Consider the following 19,987-nt stretch of genomic DNA (forward strand, 5'->3'; position numbering starts at 1 on the left):
CAAACAAAGCAACATGAGCAAAATGGTTGCTAAAAATTATTGGCAAATGTACCCATCTAAATCACTGTAGCTCATAAATCTACCCATGCATCATTGGTAAAAGGTGCTCTCTACCGTTTTTCCCGGACCATACATCCGTTTTTTTACTTGTCTGGCTGGTCCTGCGACTTATACAATATAATTTTGTCAGCAAACCTCAGTGGGGCCACAAATGTTTGTACTACTCCGCTGCTTGTTTGGTCGTTACTGCAAAACCTCACTTCAGTGAGTCCGTGACTTAAAAAAAAAACAAAAAAAAAACACATATGATTTGCCGCAAGCTGGGTTATACGGAAATTAACCCACTACAATGGTCACAGTTTTTTTGTTTTTTTTGGGGGGGGGATTTTTCCCCATTTTTCTCCCCAGTTGTACTTGGTTAATTACCCCACTCTTACCCACACCTGGCTTCCCACCCACAGACACGGCCAATTGTGTCTGTGCGGACTCCCGACTAAGCCGGAGGTAACACGGGGGATTCGAACCAGTGATCCTTGTGTTGGTAGGCAACGGAATAGACCCCTACGCCACCCGGACGCCCCCCGGTCACAGTTCTTTGCAACAGCAGCAGCTCAAATGGCCAGCGCGTCTCTGACGATCTTGCTATGTTGATTTGAACTGGAATGTCCGTTCTACTGTCATTCAGTTTCTATAGGGCCACCATTTAGATGCGGCTTATACACCAAGGTGGCCTGCTTTTTTCCTCACAACAATTCGTTTTTTGCTGAGTGCAACCAATACTCCGGTGCGACTTATAGTCTGGGAAATACGGTACATTATATGTATTCTCCTCTCAGAGGAAATAGTAATGCAAGAGAAATAACATAATGCAATATATTGTGGACAAAAAAAGGTTTTGATAAGCCAAGACTACTTCAAGCCTCTCCTGTTGACCTACACTTCCTTTTCCAGAGAGACAGCTTTTGACACACACTTAAGCTTCCATTAAAGACTGGAAGACAATTGGCTGATACATCCTAGTAAGTGAACACAACTTAGGATGATAAAATTTTTTAAAAAAAATCACAAATCATAGAGGGAAACAGGTAAAAAAAAAATTTGCATGAACATCTCTAGAATCTACTGACTGTCTGCTGTGAACCTAATGGTGAAGTGATCTTTGCAGTCTTTGAACTGGTGTACAGAGTTTCTCTGCTGAGGTCTTGGTAAGAAAGATTAGTACAATAGTAAGCCTCAACAGGGGATACTCGGACCCACTAAGAATATCCCGGCCATTTTCCTGAAGAGATTTTTCACCAATCGTTCCGGTGAAGGTCTTGGATATAAAAGCTGCTTGGCTGCAGCAGCAAAGGTGGACTTGTTTTTGCATTCATTTGAAAAGACGAGTTTTAATTCGTTTCAAAAGCTCTTTGAATTCTGAAAGGTTATATTTTCTGTTTTTGAAAACTAGATATTCCACAACAAAGATGCGCAAGTTCCCCTGTATTTCCTTCACCGATTTCTTGTTCCTTCTTTGTGCATCAACGTTTCCCTCTGGCTTCCTCCCATTGGATGACTTTTGGTTGGCTTCATTATTTGTTTTGTGCTTTATTCAGATAACTGCAGCAATCCATCAAGTTGTTTGACTGTTTTTACTGTATCCAGTTATAAATGGCAGCACACACTTTTAGTTGCTAAGAATTTTGATCAGTCATAGTGGGCCCCCCACCACCACCATACCAACAATGAAAAGAAAGTCTATAACCAACTTATTACCATGTTGGTGTGGGCAGAGCTAAAAGCCTGTGAAAAAAGTTCCCAAGTTCTGATGATGGTAGCAAAGAAATGAATGCTCCCCTCTTCCATTGCCCTCTCCTCTCGTCTCTCCATGATCCAGCACAGGTTTTTTTTAAAAGTTCTCCCTGTCTTCACCCCTTTTCTCTTATCTCACTCTCCCCCTTACCATCTATCCATCAATATTTAAAAAGCGCTCTTTAAATGCATCCGCTACCCAACACACATTAAACTCGCCCTCTCCTCCTGGATCGGTCTATTCAGTCTTTTAAGCCTCTTTCCTTGCCTCCTATCTATCCATCAACACTTTCAGAGCTCTCTCTATGTTCATGCGGTGTCCCACCCTGGTGACGCCCAAGTCGATGAGGTCATCTTTTTGTAATGATGGAAGATGGCTGCCTTCGATATCGTTATCCAGAAATGCTTCCCTGTGCTCCGAGAGGTTCAGACTTTCCAACCAATCGGCTACATCTGCTTTGCTCCACAGCAAAAGGGGCTTGGAGACAAAGGGTTTAGCTGACGAGGCTGAGGAGGGGGTGGTGTGCTGGATCAGGGTGAGGGGAGAAGGGGAGCGGGAGCGTCCCGTGCCCAGGCTGAGAGGCGGGGTGGGGAGGCCAAACATGTCAGTGAGAGTAGGGGAAGGTGAGGCTGCGGAGATAGGAAGGGAGGAGGACGACGAAGCAGGAAGTCCTAGTCCGGAGTCAGGAGGTGATAGGGCTGGGGATGAAGGCATTGGGTTTTGACCGGATCCTCCGACACTGCTGGGGGCCTGGTGACATGACAGCGCTGTAGTCGTGGAAGCAAAGGTGACGATGTTTCGGTGATGTGGGACTCCAGAAGAGCCGTCTGGATTCCTTGAGAGATACAAATGAATGTAACACACACACACACGCACGCACGCACGCACGCACGCACGCACGCACGCACGCACGCACGCACGCACGCACACACACACACACACACACACACACACACACACACACACACACACACACAGGTTAATGATGTCTACATAAAAAAGGATATGGTATTTTTTCCATGCATTTCTAGAAGAAGGGTAAAGAACGCTGGACATTTGACACAAGCAAAACTTTAAACTCTGCTCAAGGACACTATGCAGCTGTTTCTACAAGGTCTGAATCTCAAATCACAAGTCATTCCATAAATATGAGTCTGTATGGGCAAAACTTTAAGGCTTTGTGAAGTTTGCCTAAAACAGATTAGCATTCTCAACAAAGTAATCCGTTGGTAAAAGCCTCCAAATGATAACCTAATATTATAGTCATAAATTCTAACCTGTTTTTTTTTCATGCCCAACACACACTCACATTTTATGAATTAAGTCGAAAAATAAAAACTAGTAATAAAGCTAATAAACAAAGCTACCCCACTACTGGAAAGTCAGGAAGGGCACGTTTCTGAAGTTGCTACGGGGAGTCGGGTCTGTTTGATTTCTAAAAGGGTCGTTGAAGAAATTTGTTCATGCTACAAATAACGTTTCCTTTGTAAACCATGAGACAAGGCATGTCAGGAAAACGGTTAGCTTCATTTACAGGCAGTCTGATATGGCACAAATGAATCGCTAACTAACCAACAACTTAGTTAGTGAGGAACTCTGCATGCATGATGATGCAGCATGCACCATTCACACCGACACGTGCAAACACACACACACACACACACAAATGATTCTTGCACGAGCATGTTAATCAAAGTGATGTCTTCCTGCCAGGCTGCTCAAGGCTACTCATTATTCGGTTGCTAGGCAACCATGCTGTTCTCAGACAGAAGACAAATTATGCATACACACTAACACGAGCGCATACATTCAGTCAGATTACTCCAGCACAATGCGCATTATAGCATAACACACATACACACAAAATCACAGGCTGACAACACCGTGAAGAAAAACATGCTTGGAATGCAAACACAAAAGTGCAGACATGCAGTTAGTATGACATGCACCTGAACATCTTTCAAAGTCATCATGTTTATTATGAATTAAAGCGACATTGTGCAACTTCTCTATTAATTTAGTGAACGAGACGTGATTGTTTCCTCGCGTGCAGGAAACGATGCTCGCTACGAGGCATTATACAAAAATACATGGGATTTTAGGTGTTTGTTTCTTCAGTAATGAACTACACGCACTTTGCTGCACCCTCTACCACCACCAAGCCCCTGCTGAAGGAAAGGACGTCCAAAATATCCTGTGTTCGTTTTGATCATGCCTTGCAGTGAGTGTCATTTCCTGTGTGTGACTAAAGGATGACGTCTCGTTGGCTGGTATTGCGACTGTACGGCCCATGCTTGTCACACTGGACCGTTTGCTGTCTAGACACCTGTGTTGTGTGCATTTACACAAGTTGTCTGTAGAGCAACTACAAAGTTGTTTTTTTTTCCTAATCTACAAAGGTACTATTGGACTCACTGACACACACACACACACACACACACACACACACAGAGTAAGATTACAGTGTGTTTTCAACACACAGCAGACCTGACTGTAACACTATGATATGTATATGTGTTACTACAACAGACATTTTTCCTTATCAGGGCAATAATATATTGCATTAAAACAGTGAGCCTCATGCAACACCCATTTATCTGTTAAAAAAACAGGACATGCAAACTATTTCTGCCAATATTTCTCTCAACATAAATTTGTTTGTCGGTAAGCGACACCACCACCTTTGGAAGAATGAAAGTCTATTAATAATTTGCCTATCACACACAAAGATTTCTTTTTAATATCAGAGGACATATACAAACTCATCTAGGCCTAAATTTGGAAAACAGTGTATTTTGAAATAATAACGTGTCATGGTAAAATAAATGTATTTTGAATAAATTTGGGTGGTTAAAAGCATTTTGTAAATCCAATGTAATGCACACGACTATGTCAATGTCTTCTCTCTTATAGGCAATAATAAAGAACAGGGACAGTATGGAGTGAATGGCATGGCTTCAATAAAAAATACTGTTATTGTCACTCAGCAGTGAAATGATCGACTTGTACATTCAGCAGAAAGAGTAAAACATTGACTACTCACCACAGGTGATATCTGCTAAATATTATGATGAACTTTCAGTTTGAATAGAAGCCCCATGAGGAACATACTATATAAGCTTAACCCAAGTAGTGCAGTGCACTTTAAGCTGCGTAATACAATTCTATTGCCATTAAAAGAACAAATACAAAAGGATGTGTAACACAAGAGTCTTTCCTTTGTAAACCTGGGTGTATATGTCTTAAATTACATGTTTGCTTGAATCTAATTCAATTAGGGATATTTTGAGGTATATGACAAACTGTGGGTGTGTATAGTAAAGGTACGACAGTATTGAGGTGAACTGCTGTTATCAAGGTGAGGCTAGCAGTCTAAGCACAGAGAAGCCACAGCATCAACAATGATGAAAAATAAAAAGTACTCTAAATTGTGCTGAATGTGTGACAGACAAGTGATCTACTACTACTACTACTACTACTACTACTTTCAGCTGCTCCCGTTAGGGGTCGCCACAGCGGATCATCCGTTTCCATCTCTTTCTGTCCTCTGCATCTTCCTCTGCCACACCAGACACCTGCATGTCCTCCCTCACCACATCCATAAACCTCCTCTTTTGCCTTCCTCTTTTCCTCTTCCCTGGCAGCTCCATATTCAGCACCCTTCTCCCAATATACCCAGCATCTCTCCTCCACACGTCCAAGCCATCTCAATCTTGCCTCTCTTGCTTTTTCTCCAAACCGTCCAACCTGAGCTGTCCTCTAATATACTCGTTCATAATCCTGTCCTTCTTCGTCACTCCCAATGAAAATCTTGGCATCTTCTTCAACTCTGCCACCTCCAGCTCCGCCTCCTGTCTTTTCATCAGTGCCACTGTCTCCAAACCATATAACATAGCTGGTCTCACAGCCATCTTGTAAACCTTCCCTTTAACTCTTGCTGGTACCCTTCTGTCACAAATTATTCCTGACACTCTTCTCCACCCACTCCACCCTGCCTGCACTCTCTTCTTCAACTCTCTTCTGCACTCCCCGTTACTTTTGACAGTTGACCCCAAGTATTTAAACTCATATGTCTTCATCACCTGTACTCCTTGCATCCTCACCATACCACTGTCCTCCCTGTCATTCACACATATGTATTCCGTCTTGCTCCTACTGACTTTCCTTCCTCTTCTCTCCAGTGCATACCTCCACCTCTCGAGGCTCTCTTCAACCTGCATCCTACTCTCGCTACAGATCACAATGTCATCCAAAAACATCATCATCCACAGAGACTCCTGCCTGATCTCGTCCATCAACCTGTCCATCACCATTGCAAACAAGAAAGGGCTCAGAGCCGATCCTTGATGTAATCCCACCTCCACCTTGAACTCATCTGTCATTCCAACCACACACCTCACCGCTTTGTGACAGACAAGTGATACAGAACTGTATTTTCTAATGCTAGATAGTTTAGATAGTTTGTATTTTGTTATGTTTTGTACAGTAAGACAGTGCAGCTAGAATATACCATAGACTAAAACCTAGGATTATCAAAACTATCCAGCGGAACATGGATGTTAATAATGATTATATTCACTTTAGCAAGGGCAAAATGGTGATTTTCAAACATCTTTCTGTCAAACTCCTGTTATTAAAGTAATCATGGAAAAGGTCTGCCAACTTCTACAGTGCATAAGAATGTGTTTTTGATCCTGTAGAAAGAGCCCTACTGCTCAAAGAAACTTTGTCAGTAAAATGAAAACATTTCACCAACTATGCTAGGGCCAGCTCAAGTAAGTAACCCAACAAATTTGGTACAAGAGAGGGTATACAAGAAGTATGCAGTACAATTTACAATGGAGGTTTTTTTTTTTCTTAACAAAAGAGCAGAGAAAAGTTACAAAGGCAAAACCAAATGGAAACCTAAACAGCAGTATTCCTACCTGGAGCTAAACACTGTCCTGGTAGCCGACTCCATTGTGTCTCCAGGTTTGGGCATTTGAAGACCCTTACCCTCCCCTCCCTCCCCCCACAGGCGAGATCCCCTTTGTGTTGGGGTCTTGGGTGCTTCCCCTGGTGGGGGAGGAGGGACAGAGTTAGGGGGTCGTCCTCCGCTGTAAGCCCTTAAAGTCTCCTCCATAACTGCCCCTCCTCCAACCATTCCTGTCTCTTTGCTGTTTGCATAAACAACATTGTGTATTTTAGCCTTGTTGTGTTTGTTTGATTTGTTAATAAGTGTGGCCCCAGGAAAAACTTGCCCATCTGCATAGACAGTGCAGGTGTCTAACCCCTCCCCTCCTTCTGACGACAGTGTGGAAATGGAAGAGACAGTGGAGACTGTGCTAGTGGTTTCCAGCTGGGGGTCTCCACTTGACCTACTGTCCACTTCCTCAATTCCTGAATCACTGATTGGCTCGTAGCTCTCCAAGTGAGTGGCTGTTTGGAAGCTGGGAGGCATACAGTTGGTCAACACAGATGGGGCGCGCTTTTCGTTGTTGTTATTGGGTGGGAGGTGGGTGGGGTAGAAAGGGGTAAGGGAAGTGCCGCGTGCTGAGGTGGCTGAAATCAATGAGGGATTTTGGGCTTGCTTAAGTATTTCTGTGATGGTGCTGGTCTGGCCTTGGGTCGATAATGATGAGGAATTTTTAGTTTGTTTTAGAAACTCTGCAATGGCGTTGACTTGGTCCTCAGGGATGTCAAAGCTGTTAGCAAACTCTAATGGAGGGGGAAGTGGCTCTGGGAATAACTCATCCTCTGGAATGTCCACAGATGCCAGGGGAGGAGGAGGGATCATACCAAAAGGCAGTTTGATTGGCTCCTCCATCGAACTGAATGAGATGATGGTTTTTACAGCTGGGGGAGTTGCGTGGAGGTTTGGTGAGGTAGTAGAAGAAGGGGCAGGAGCAGGCTGGTTAGGGTCTCTCAATTCACCAGGTGTGCTATCTGTCACACCCTGTTCCTCTCTCTCCTCCCCTATTAGATTACTGGATTCTGGGTGTGCTCTGTCTGATGTGTGGACCATCAGAAGACCGGCTGATTTCTGCTGTGATGTATCAACAATGTCAATCAGCATTTTCTTTTTCTCTTCTTCTCGTCTCTTCTCCTCCTTAACCAAAGGGTGTTCATACTTGGTCTCAGTCTCATATTTGGACTCAGTCATCTGCCTGTGAGGGTATTACAATTGTTAAATTATGAAGTCGTTATGCATGCTCAAAACGTTGTATCCAGATGAACTGATTCAACCTTTAAATTATGAAGAGCTAGATTTAATTGCTACTATTTGTCTAATTAAACAAATCAAGTTCAAAGGATCTGCTTGAGTTCCCATAGTTGGTTTTTCATTTACATGCGCTCAATAGGCTTGTGGTTCCCAACTCTGGACCTCAGGGCACTGCTGTTTTTCCATTCTGTCTGGTGCTTTACTGCGATAAGATATTGTTTGTTCTAAAAACTCCCTGATTAGATTACTTCATTCCAAGCAGAATAGAAAAGATCAGAGTTGGGAACCACTGCAATAGACCATAACACCTTTCTTCCATGAGCACACCACAAATATCTGCCATTGTGTTTTGCCTTTGACACAAGCATATACCTATCTTGGTTATGACAAGATCTGAAATACTCAATTTCAAGGAATGCCATAATGATTTGAAATGCTGGGTGTTATCATTTTTGGGGAAGATATTTTCCTTTTTGTCATATTTTAAAGAAAAAGCTTTTATTTGCCCCCTAAACACTGATTTCAATAGGGTAGTAGTACTCAAGTATTGACTCAGTCTTGAGTTCAGTCTCAAGTCCACATTTCAAAGGTCTCAGTCTCATCTTGGACTTCACAACATATTGAATCTGATTTGACTTGTTTACTGACATTGCAGACTCAATATAATTTTCCCAAGACCGGTTGAAAATATCATTTTGATCGGACAGAAGTCATCACACAAGGTGAAAATTTTGTTTTATATGCATAGATTATCAACAATGATTAACAATTTTGCCAGTTATGACCCTATGGTTTCAATGAACAAACTCATGCATGCAATGCTGGTTTGGATGGAGGAGTTATGCATGGTAATGAGGAAGCAGCACATGGGAGGAGATGGACTTTTTGAGTGTCATGTCAAATTTGCACAACTCTCCAAAGTTACCTCCAGCAGCTTTAAAGCATAAATCCTTGGATTTGTTCCTGACTCAATAAGCTTCGGTCTCGGACATGACTTGAACTCACCCACCTGAACACTTTTGTCTGGATTTGGTCCCCTCTTGGGTGGTCTTGACTACAAGACAATTTATAAATTCTGATTTTTAATGATCACTTTTAAAACATGACTATGCATGGCTTCATGCTATGTATAGTTCGGACCTTTTATCCACCCTTTCAGCCTATAACCAGCTCCGGATACTTGTAGGAGCCTTCATATGATAACTGCTAAGAAACTTGAGTGACAGAGCATTTTCCATAAGGGTATTTTAATAAAGATAGTGGCATTTTAAAAATATAATAAAAATGGATTATAATGTGGCCTTAGTTGTCCATGATTTATTCATCAGGCTTATGAATTATGGCATAGAAGCCTTCATCACAGCAACATGTGGTACCAACTTTCTTTATATGAATAAACATATAATTATGTCACATTTGCCATAAGGGCTCCTAGCCTCTAAAATGATCTCCCTGAAGAACATATACTAGTAGAATTGGTATTAGTAATAATAAATTACTTCAATCAATGACTTTCAAATGACTTCTTAAACTTACTTTGAAATATTTCTGAGTATACTGCCTGTATGTTTATTTTTTTTTGTATTATGCAGTATATATTGAATTTTTACAATACAGATACACATGTTTCTGAAGTGGGGCTGCAAAGAGGATCCTTTTCATTTTTCATACTTTAGTATTTTGTGCATTTTCCGTTGTCGGGAAAAGCAAGAGGGAGCATAGGTGGATTAAAATGTGAAATACTGAAAATGTTTTTTTCAGTCAGATGAAGTGCTCATCATCATTTTTTGTGAAGTGTCTGCTAAACAAAAACAAAACACAAAAACAAAACAGGCATCCCTTTGATGAGGTTTTGCTCTGTCTCTCTCTCGTTCTCTCTCTCTCTCTTTTTTTTTTCCTTGTCAAAGCCTACCTGCGGAGGGCACCCCTGGCACCGGAGCGGGCAATTGTAGTAGTTGTAGTACTGGCAAAGCCCACCTCCACACTTGGACGGGCTAGCTTTGTGTCGATAAACAATGGCTTGTTAAGGTCTGGTTTGGGTGACTCACTCTTCAGAGGCAGTGGCTGGTTCTGTTCCCTCATGGCCTGGTCTCTGGCTGCCAACGCCAATGCTAATGGAGAATTTGGGTCTAAAGGTTTGCCAGTGACTGGGTGAACATAGGGTCCCTGCCCTGAAGAAGAGGTTGATGAAGATGACGGGGAGTAGTTTTTAGCTGGCAGGCTCAGAGGGCTGTGGTGGTGGTGATGGCGGTGTAGGCCGGTTCTGGTGTTGAGAAGCTCTCGGACAATGGTTGGATCGGGGCTGTTGAAGTCTGTCATATTGCCGCCTCCTCCACCACCTCCTGGAGTGCGAGGAATGTGGAGGAGAGAGGATGGAGGGGCCATGAGTCGTCTCAAACGTTCATCACTGCTGAACATGCCCTCGTCGATCGACTTGGAATGCCGTAGCCTGGGTAATGGATGAGAAGATGTGTCTTCATCTGCTAGGTCAGTAGATCTGAATGATGGAGAGTTTCGGTGGTCCACAAGTCTCCTCTCCCTCATGGCACCTGATATTGGCAAAACAAAGGCGCTGCTCGGGTTTACACTGTCATCTGGTCTCAACTGGCCTGAGGGTAGAAAAGAGTTGATATACATGAATGTACATATGGGCAATTTGACAAATTTGATCTTTTTTTTTTTTACAAAGCAATTCTAGGAAAAACAAGTTTATAGTTGTATTTATTTTACTTATGAAGCTGATTCAGCTTCCCCCAAATGCCTTACCTTTTTTGCTTGCTTAAAAATAAAGTTTTACTTTCTTATTAAGTTTTACAAAGCAAGTCAATTTGATGCTAAGGGTTCTCTCTCCAACCAGATAAACATTTAGTTTCTGTTTATTTGTGTGGCTGCAAGGAACATCACTACTTTTACATGTCATCCTTATCATCAGGCAAGACTGGTATTACATTTTATAAGGATACTGAATTGTGTGTGTGTGTGTCTGTGTGTGTTTTGCTTTTCTGAGTACAAAGTAAATGGGCCTTATCTAGGTTTTTGCTTCAGTAAAGAATCTGATGCTCTATGCCTCCATATTCCACATTTCTATAGACGAAACATTCATTCTTTCTACACTATTGTATCTGTTTTACTTTGATTTTACATGTAGCACTTTAATATTTTCCTTTTATTGAAGTGTTATCATTATTACTATTAATCATGATTATTATTTATTATAATTATCATCATCATCACTATTATTGCCATTATTTTTTTTTTGAATCACAGTTCAGTGATTGTTCCCACTCATTTTGAAAAATGCTTTGGCACACCTTTGTGCTTTCTTCAGGTGACTGCAATGTATCTTCTCTACAGCTTCCTATTATCTAATCGTGTTTCTTTGTCCCAGTCAGGTTTGTCTTTGCCATGACTATGGATTCCATGATCCTGATGTACTTGCTGAGCCATATCACAATGTTAAAATGTTTGTGCTTACTCAGCTATCTATCCATCCTTTCATTATGCAAGCCGCCTATCCCAACCGGGGTCGCAGGATGCTGGAGCCTATCCCAGCAGTTATTGGACGGCAGGCAGGGAGACACCCTGTACAGGCCACCAGTCCATCACAGGGCCAACACACACACATACACATTCATTCCTAGGGACTATTTAGTATGGCCGATTTACCTGACCTATATGTCTTTGGACTGTGGGAGGACACCAGAGCACCCGGAGGAAACCCACGTAGACACGGGGAGACATGAAAACTCCATACAGAGGGTGACCTGGGATGACCCTCAAGATTGGACTACCCCGGGGCTCGAACTGTCTTGCTGTGAGGAAACCGCGCTAACCACTGTGCAACCGTACCGCCCTTACTCAACTACCTTCAGAATAATTGTATTGCTGTTATCTTCTATTTTTCTTTGGTGACTTTTAATTGCGAACACCTAGCACCTGCTATGCTAAATAGGGGGATTCTATTTCTATACAGAAGTAAACTTCCAAGCCACTGAGTAATGGATGAACAGCTAATTATGCACAAATACAAACTTGTATATTCTGTACATCATGCATTTTATGTTACGCAACCATATTTTGGATCCACTCAAAAATGTGAAAATGTATGCTTCATCCCCTTCCAGTATATACAAATTGCCTTTTGTAAACCTGTTAATCTGAATAGGTATGTTAATGTTAACATAATTTTAACGACAGGCATTTCTCATCTTTATATTAGGTTTGTAAATTCAAATCTTATCTTTATTTATTTATTTGTTTTATAGTGTTTTTATATATTCATTCATTCGATGTTGTGAAAATTTTCACTTGTTTTCTAGTGTAGTAATAATAACAACAATAATAATAATAATTTTATTTATATAGCACCTTTCTAAAACAATGTTACAAAGTGCTTCACCAAAAAAAAAACCCAAAAAAAACAAACAGATAAAACCAGACAAGGCAGGAATAAGAGTAAGATCAAATAAGAGTAAAAATAAAAACAGTAAAAATAAAAACAAATATCAAACATTTGTAAAAGCTTTCATAAAAAGAAAAGTTTTAAGACGAGATTTAAAAGAAGCTAAAAACTTAGTTTGTCTTAGCTCAGCAGGAACAGAGTTCCATAGTTTGGGGGCTCTACAAAAGCCCGGTCACCCTTTGTAACAAACCGAGACCTGGGAATAACTAGCAGAGCTCCATCTGCAGACCTTAATGGTCGAGGGGGGACATAACAAGTCAATAAATCACAAATGTATAAAGGAGTAATACCATCTAAAGCCTTGAAAGTAAGCAGTAAAATTTTAAAATCAATTCGAAATATTAACATGGAGCCAGTGTAGGGAAGCAAGCACAGGAGTGATATGTTCATGCCTCCTTGTCCCTGTAATGCGCCAAGCAGCGGCATTTTGTACCAACTGTAGACGGTGGAGTGAGCCCTTGCTGATACCAGAATAAAGTGCATTACAGTAGTCGAGTCAAGAAAAGATAAAAGTGTGTACAACTTTTTGCAAATTGGCAATTGATAAAAATTACCTAATTTTGGAGATTAGCTTAAGTTGGAAAAAGCATGACTGAACAACATGTTTAATTTGATTGTCAAAACTGAGGTTAGCATCAAATATTACCCCAAAATTCCTAGCAGCCTGTTTAAGACTACCTGACAGACCACCAAGATTAGTAGCAAACAGATTGATGGAATTTTCAGGACCGAACAGAATGACCTCAGACTTATCATCATTAAATTTAAGAAAATTTTTTAGACATCCAGGATTTAATGTCGGTGAGGCAAGCTGAGATTTAATAGGGCGCTAGGATCAGTGGGTTTTAGTAGCATGTACAACCGAGTGTCATCAGCATAAAAATGGTAGAGCACATCGTGATTATGAATGACCTGGCCAAGGGGCAGCATGTACATAGAGAAGAGAAGGGGGCCAAGAACTGAGCCTTGAGGGACACCACAACTCAACTGAGCCACTGAGGAGGTAAAGTTTCCCAGAACAACAGAAAAAGTTCTGTTGGTGAGGTCAGAGTGTAATAAGTTAAGAGCCGAGCCCTTGATGTCAACCCAAGTCTCTAAGTGATGTAGGAGGATGTTGTGATCAACCATGTCAAAGGCAGCAATTAAGTTCAAAAGAACTAAAATTCAGCAGTCACCTCTGTCTGCATTAAGCAGTAGATCATTAGTGACCTTAACTAGAGCTGTCTCAGTATAATGAAGTGCTCTAAACCAGACTGCAGACTGGAAACCCTTAAAAAAACAGTAATTGTGTTCATAAAAGCAATCAACTGAGAATAAATTACTCTCTCCAGACCCTAAGATACAAAAGACCACTTGGAGATTGGCCTGTAGTTACTTAGGGACAGGGGGGTCTAAATTAGGTTTCTCCAGCAATGGGTGAATGATGGCATGCTTAAAACTGTCTGAAAAAGAACCAGAGGCCAGAGAATTATTAAGAATTTAAAGAATAACGGGGCTGACAGTCGAAAATACCTCCTTGAGTAGCTTAGTGGGAATGGTGTCTAGGATGCAGGAGGAGGAGCTCATATTGGAGACTGTAGTCTCCAACACTGAAATTGTAATTGGCCGAAATTGGGTGAAAGAGGCAGAATTAACATGGGGAATGGAACGAAAAGAGGCTGGCTGGATTTGGGACCTAATATTCTCCACCTTGTTTACAAAATGAGTGAGAAATGTTTAAGATAACTCAACTCAGGTTCAAAAACAGAAGTGGAGGGACCATTAATGACAGAATCAATTACCCTGAAGAGAACTTTAGAATTGTGGTTATTTCTCAATATTAGTTCAGAGAAGTATGCTGATCTCGCATCCTTAACTGCCTTCTGGTAAATTAACATTTGGTTTTTAAGGGTTTTATGTGTTAATCCGGTCTTGTTGGCCTTCCATTATTGTTCTGTTTTCTACAAAGTCTTCTAAGGGCACGGGTGTGATCATTCAGCCAGGGAAGGTTATTTAATTTTTGTTTCCTGGTTTTAAATGATGCAATTTGGTCGAGGATGGATTAGCACTGATCATTGAACGAATTTAATAGTGCATCTGGATTGAGCGGTGATAAAGAAGGATTTAAAGGATGATGGATGAAAAGCATCACAGAATTTAACTGCAGAGCCAGCGTTGAGAATGTGAGATCGTGTTTTAGGATTATGACTGGGAGTAGCGAGCTGTAGTGGGACATTGAAAATGATAGTTTTATGGTCAGATACAGGTATATCCACGAAATTGAGACATTCGAGAGAGAAACAAGAGAGGAGTACAAGGTCTAAAATGTGGCCTTTGGAGTGTGTGGCCCCTTCAACAGATTGAATGAGGTTAAAAGAATCTACAAGAGCTAAAAAAAATGTGAGTTGATGGAATGGGAAGGACAGCACACATGAATATTAAAAACGCCAAGAATAAGCACCCTGTTATACTTTGGCATGACAATAGCTAAATGGTCAGAAAACTCAAGAGATAAAACTAATTGAATTAGGGGGCCTATAAATTAAGATGCAGAGAAAAGAGGACTAATTAAAAAACATAAAACCTCAAATGAGATAAAATTACCAAAATTAACAGGATGGCACTTAAGACCTAACTTATAAAAAACAGCTATGCCACCCTCTCTACCAGAGGGCCTGGGAATGCGAAAATATGAAAAATCAGGAGGGCTAGCTTCAATCAGGGGAACAGTGTCCCCTGGGGACAGCCATGTCTCAGTAATCATAAAAAAGTCCAGATCACTGGAAACAATAACATCATTAATGATAAAGGACTTATTACCCAGAGATCTCACATTCAAGAGGCCAAAATTGTTTGGCTGGTAGAAGCTGGGAGCGAGCTAAGCAGCCCCGGGAGCTTAGCCAAGATGACAAGGACTGTGGCTCCAGGGAAACAGTGTGTAGCTGCGTTAACGAAACGGATGTTCCTGGTTATGGAGTCCCCCACTATTAAAGTAGTTGGGGCGAAGAGGGGACGAGGAGCTGATGGTTGTGGGTTCTCAGGGCAGGAGAGAGCATAATCTGTTTCTGCAGGCTGTGTTAATGTTGCTGGCTGATGAAGGGGCGTCAGGGCTGGCAATTGTTGTGATGAGGCAGCGACAACAGATCTGTGAGGGGCATTCCCTGCCGACTCAGGACAAGGAAGAATCCATTTCTGAGCACGGCCTCTCTCAGAGTCTTACAATGGGAAGTCATTGGACGGGACGAGGGCCGATGATTTGGCTTTGCAGTGGAGTGGTTGGCCAGCTGAACAGTGCTAGCCACAGGAGGTGTGGGGGCTGCAGTATCAGGAGCATTGGCAGGAGCATCGGCTGGGTTGACCGGGGTGTTGTCAGACAGTGTCGCGTAGTGGTTGGAGAGCCTCAGGCGAGGAGGAGAGGCAGCTCCGTTCGAGTCTCTCTTATGACCGTGGAACACCACTTCAGCCCAGGACGACTGGTAGTTAGTTGTCGAGCCGGAGTGCTCACTGATGGGCAGCTCATACAGTGTAATAAACCTGTTCTCCAACCGAACCTCTGTTGAGACATTAGGGGAGCTGTGCTTGTTGTGTCTGACTCATCTTTTACCCTGGACAATGTCTGTCCAGAGCTCAGTGTTTGACACTGCAGGGGTAGAATAGGTCTTAGGTCTTGCTCCCCGGTTTAGCCAGTAGCACATATCCAGATCCGATGTGGTGTCGGTCTCAAGCTGGTTCTGGCCGGACCAGGGAATAGTGTCTGCAGAGTCATCGGCATGTGGCTCATTATCTCCAAAAGCCCTTTCCCTGGTCCTGATCGTCAGCGGGTTCTGGAACATCAGCTTGGGAAGCAGCAATCAAAGTGTCCATAAGTTTTTCATCCTGTTGCATTTGGCAAAGCAAAGAGATTCTTTTCTCAAGCTCTGAGATTTTCCGGCCGAGCGTGGCACAGCTGGTACACTTAGTGGAGGGCGAAGAGAGGGGAGACATTTTTCCCAAAGCCCGAAGTCTGAAAATGTATTTCCAGAAATCAAACAAAAAAGCCCAGTGAGGAAGCAAAATAAATAAATAAATAAATAAAATACAATAAAATAAAATAAAACCATCGATTATGGCCATGGCAGAGGGCTGAATCCATACAGTTTTCGCCACACACAGCGAAAGCACTACGGAGACGGAGACTCCAGTGCGATCAAGTCCATGCAACAATCGATAATCCAATAAAACCCAAAAGGCAGTAGAGGTAAATCATAAAAAGGTTGATAAAAGTTAAAAGTAACATAATGTTGAGGCTAAAAACTGCATGAAAATTCAATCTATGACAGCAGTAAAACACCGTGCCGACGCCGACACAACGCCGACACGTGCGCTACTACTGCTTTGGGTTGCTCTCGTTAGGGGTCGCCAGAGGATCATCTGTTTCCATCTCTTCCTGTCTTCTGCATCTTCCTCTGTCACACCAGCGACCTGCATGTCCTCCCTCACCACATACACATAAACCTCATCTTTGGCCTTCCTCTTTTCCTCTTCCCTGGCAGCTCCATATTCAGCATCCTTCTCCCAATAAAATCAGCATCTCTCCTCCACATATGTCCAAAGCATTTCAATCTTACCTCTCTTGCTTTGTCGCCAAACCATCCAACCTGAACTGTCCCACTAATATACTCATTCATAATCCTGTCCTTCTTCCTCCCAATTAAACTCTTTGCATTTTCAACTCTGCCAGCTCCGCCTCCTGTCTTTTCATCTTTGCCACTGTCTGCAAACCATATAACATAGCTGGTCTCACTACCATCTTGTAAAACTTCCCTTTAACTCTTGCTGGTACCCATCTGTCGCAAATCCCTTCTTCTCCACCCACTCCACCCTGCCTGCACTCTCTTGTTCACCTCTCTTCTGCACACACCATTACTTTGAATAGCTGACCCCAAGTATTTAACTCCTTCGTCATCGCTACTCCTTGCATCCTCACCATTCTGCTGTCTTCCCCCCCTCTTCCACCTACTGACTTTCATTCCTCTCCTCTCTCCAGTGCATACCTCCACCTCTCGAGGCTCTCCTCAACCTGCTCCCTACTCTCACCACAGATCACAATGTCATTCGCGAACATCATAGTCCGTGGAGACTCCTGCCTGATCTCATCCATCAACCTGTCCATTACCATTGCAAACAAGAAAGGGCTCAGAGCCAAGCCTTGATGTAATCCCACCTCAACCTTGAACCCATCTGTCATTCCTACCACACACCTCACCACTGTCACACTGCCCTCCTACATATCCCGCACCACTCCTACATAATTTTATGCCAATCCCAACTTTCTCATACAATACCACACCTCCTCTCTTGGCACCTGGTCATATGCTTTCTCTAATTTCACAGACACAATGTAACTCCTTCTGGCCTTCTCTATACTTCTCCATCAACATTCTCAAAGCAAACATCACATCTTTAGTGCTCTTTCCTGGCATGAAACCATACTGCTGCTCGCTAATCATCACCTCTCCTCTTAAAGTGGCTTCTATTACTCTTTCCCATATCTTCATGCTGTGACTGATCAACTTTATACCTCTGTAGTTGCTACAGTTCTGCACATCACGGTTATTCTTTAAAATCAGTACCAGTATACTACTTCGCCATTCCTCAGGCATCCTCTCACTTTCCAAGATTGTGTTAAACAATCTTGTTAAAAACTCCACTGCCATCTCTCTTAAACACATCCATGCTTCCATGGGTATGTCATCTGGACCAACGGGGCCGTGCCTATAGTCCCCGGGTCCTATATTCCCTAGGACCCTTTCGAAAAAAAGGGTCCCATATTCCCCGTTTTCCCCTAAAAAGGTCCTATAATCCCGGTTGCAATAGACACCGGGGAACATAGAACCCTCTTTTGGAAAAAGGGTCCTATATTCCCCGCTGTTTCCAGGGGAACATAGGACCTTTTTCCAAATAAAGGGTCCTATATTCCCTGCTATTGCCAATCGAAGAACAAACCGGGGAACTTAGAACCCTTTTTGCAAATCATTTCCTTAACGGGACCAAAATAATAAAAACTGGGGTCATGGCTGAGTTGTAGGCTACGACAATCTATTCCTCCGCTGATTAAATTAGGCCGTATTACCATTGTTGGCTGTTGTATATCGCAGGCCACCTTGAGTGCATATCCAAATTCGGCCTAGAGGAGGCTGTAATTTGCTTTATTGTTATTTCTTACCAATATTTACTGCAGTAGGCCTAGTTAGTTGGCTCTCCGGCTCAGCATGGACAGTCGGCAATCAACGCAAGTTTGTCTTGCAGTAGGCCCGCCTACCAGTATAACCTAGCCATTTCCACCTTCGCTCAAAGTTCAATTTGCACAGCACTGGACACTTCAGCCACTTTCTTGTTACTTTGCAGTTCGTTTTCCATATTAATCACTTGGCAGACTTTCTTTCAAAAAGACTTTAATGATGAACTTTTTAGGCAGAGAACTTAGACCAGGACTTGGAATTTAGGACCAGCACAAAGTATCCATCAACGGGGGCCGCCTACCTTACACAATAGGCTAATTGCCTAATAATAATAATATGTGCTTCTCAAAAAACTAAAGGCTTGTGGAGGTGCTAAACCAAAAACATGAATCAAAGACGAACATCAAAGGATGTAAGGTAACACTCACCAAATGGTAATAAAATAACAGAGGCAGTCCTCTATTTCACCATTTTATTATTTGGCATCAGTCATTAAGGTTTCTGAAGAAGACCACCCGGCCAAGTTAATGACTGATGCCAAACAATGAAATGGTAAAATAGAGAACTGTGTCTTTTTTTTTTTCATTTGATGAGTGCTACCTTACATCCTTTGATGTTCTTCTTTGCTACCTTACATCCTTTGATGTTCTTCTTTAATAATAATAAAAATAGTAATAGTAATAATATCAATAATAATAAATAATAATAATAATAATAACAGCCTAATAATAATAATAATAATGGTAATAATAATAATAATAATAGCCTAATTATAAAAGAGGCCTAATAACAAATAACAATTACAGGCATAATACTATCAATAGTAACACTGATAATAGGCTATTAATAACAAAATGCTTCTAGTAAAAGCTTGGCTGAAAAAGGGTTGGCCTATGGCAGAAGCCCCCCAGAAAAGGCATGGTCTAAAACAAAAATCTCCAAGGCCTAACTAGCCTAACGTTAAGGCTTTTTTCTTCTTCAAAAAAGCAAAATGAGTAGTCCTAGTCCATTGGGCTACTCAACAAAGAGGGGCTAAAACCTCTACTCAGCCTATCTGAAAATGTGGTGGCTTACAGCCCTCTAATATGATTCCAAATCTCTGTGACCAGCATCCAGTTGACCCTTGAGCCGCAGGAGACGGGCCTCCAACCTCCTCCACTTGGGCTTCCGCCTTGGGGGAGCATCTCCTCGCCCCGCCATCTCCAGCCTTTCCTCTGCCAGGGTTTGCTGGTCCTTAATGTGGCGCAGAAACATCCAAAGGGATGGGTGGCGCACTAGGACCGCATCATTTAGAGTGCGATGATAAGCTACAAAAACAAAAACAAGAGGTT

At 42.2% G+C, this 19,987-nt stretch overlaps 1 protein-coding gene across 1 annotated transcript in view; it reads right to left on the reverse strand.

Annotated features, from left to right (window-relative positions):
- Positions 1–2,062: 2,062 nt before the first annotated feature.
- Positions 2,063–19,987, reverse strand: part of shank2b (SH3 and multiple ankyrin repeat domains 2b) — a 251,559-nt gene continuing 233,634 nt past the window's right edge. The window contains 4 exon segments of the mRNA XM_056282438.1: positions 2,063–2,627; positions 6,718–7,324; positions 7,412–7,938; positions 9,907–10,603. Of these exon segments, the coding sequence (XP_056138413.1) occupies positions 2,063–2,627; positions 6,718–7,324; positions 7,412–7,938; positions 9,907–10,603 (2,396 nt within the window).

The sequence above is a fragment of the Lampris incognitus genome, chromosome 6 (assembly GCF_029633865.1).
Source record: "Lampris incognitus isolate fLamInc1 chromosome 6, fLamInc1.hap2, whole genome shotgun sequence".
NCBI lineage: Eukaryota > Metazoa > Chordata > Actinopteri > Lampriformes > Lampridae > Lampris > Lampris incognitus.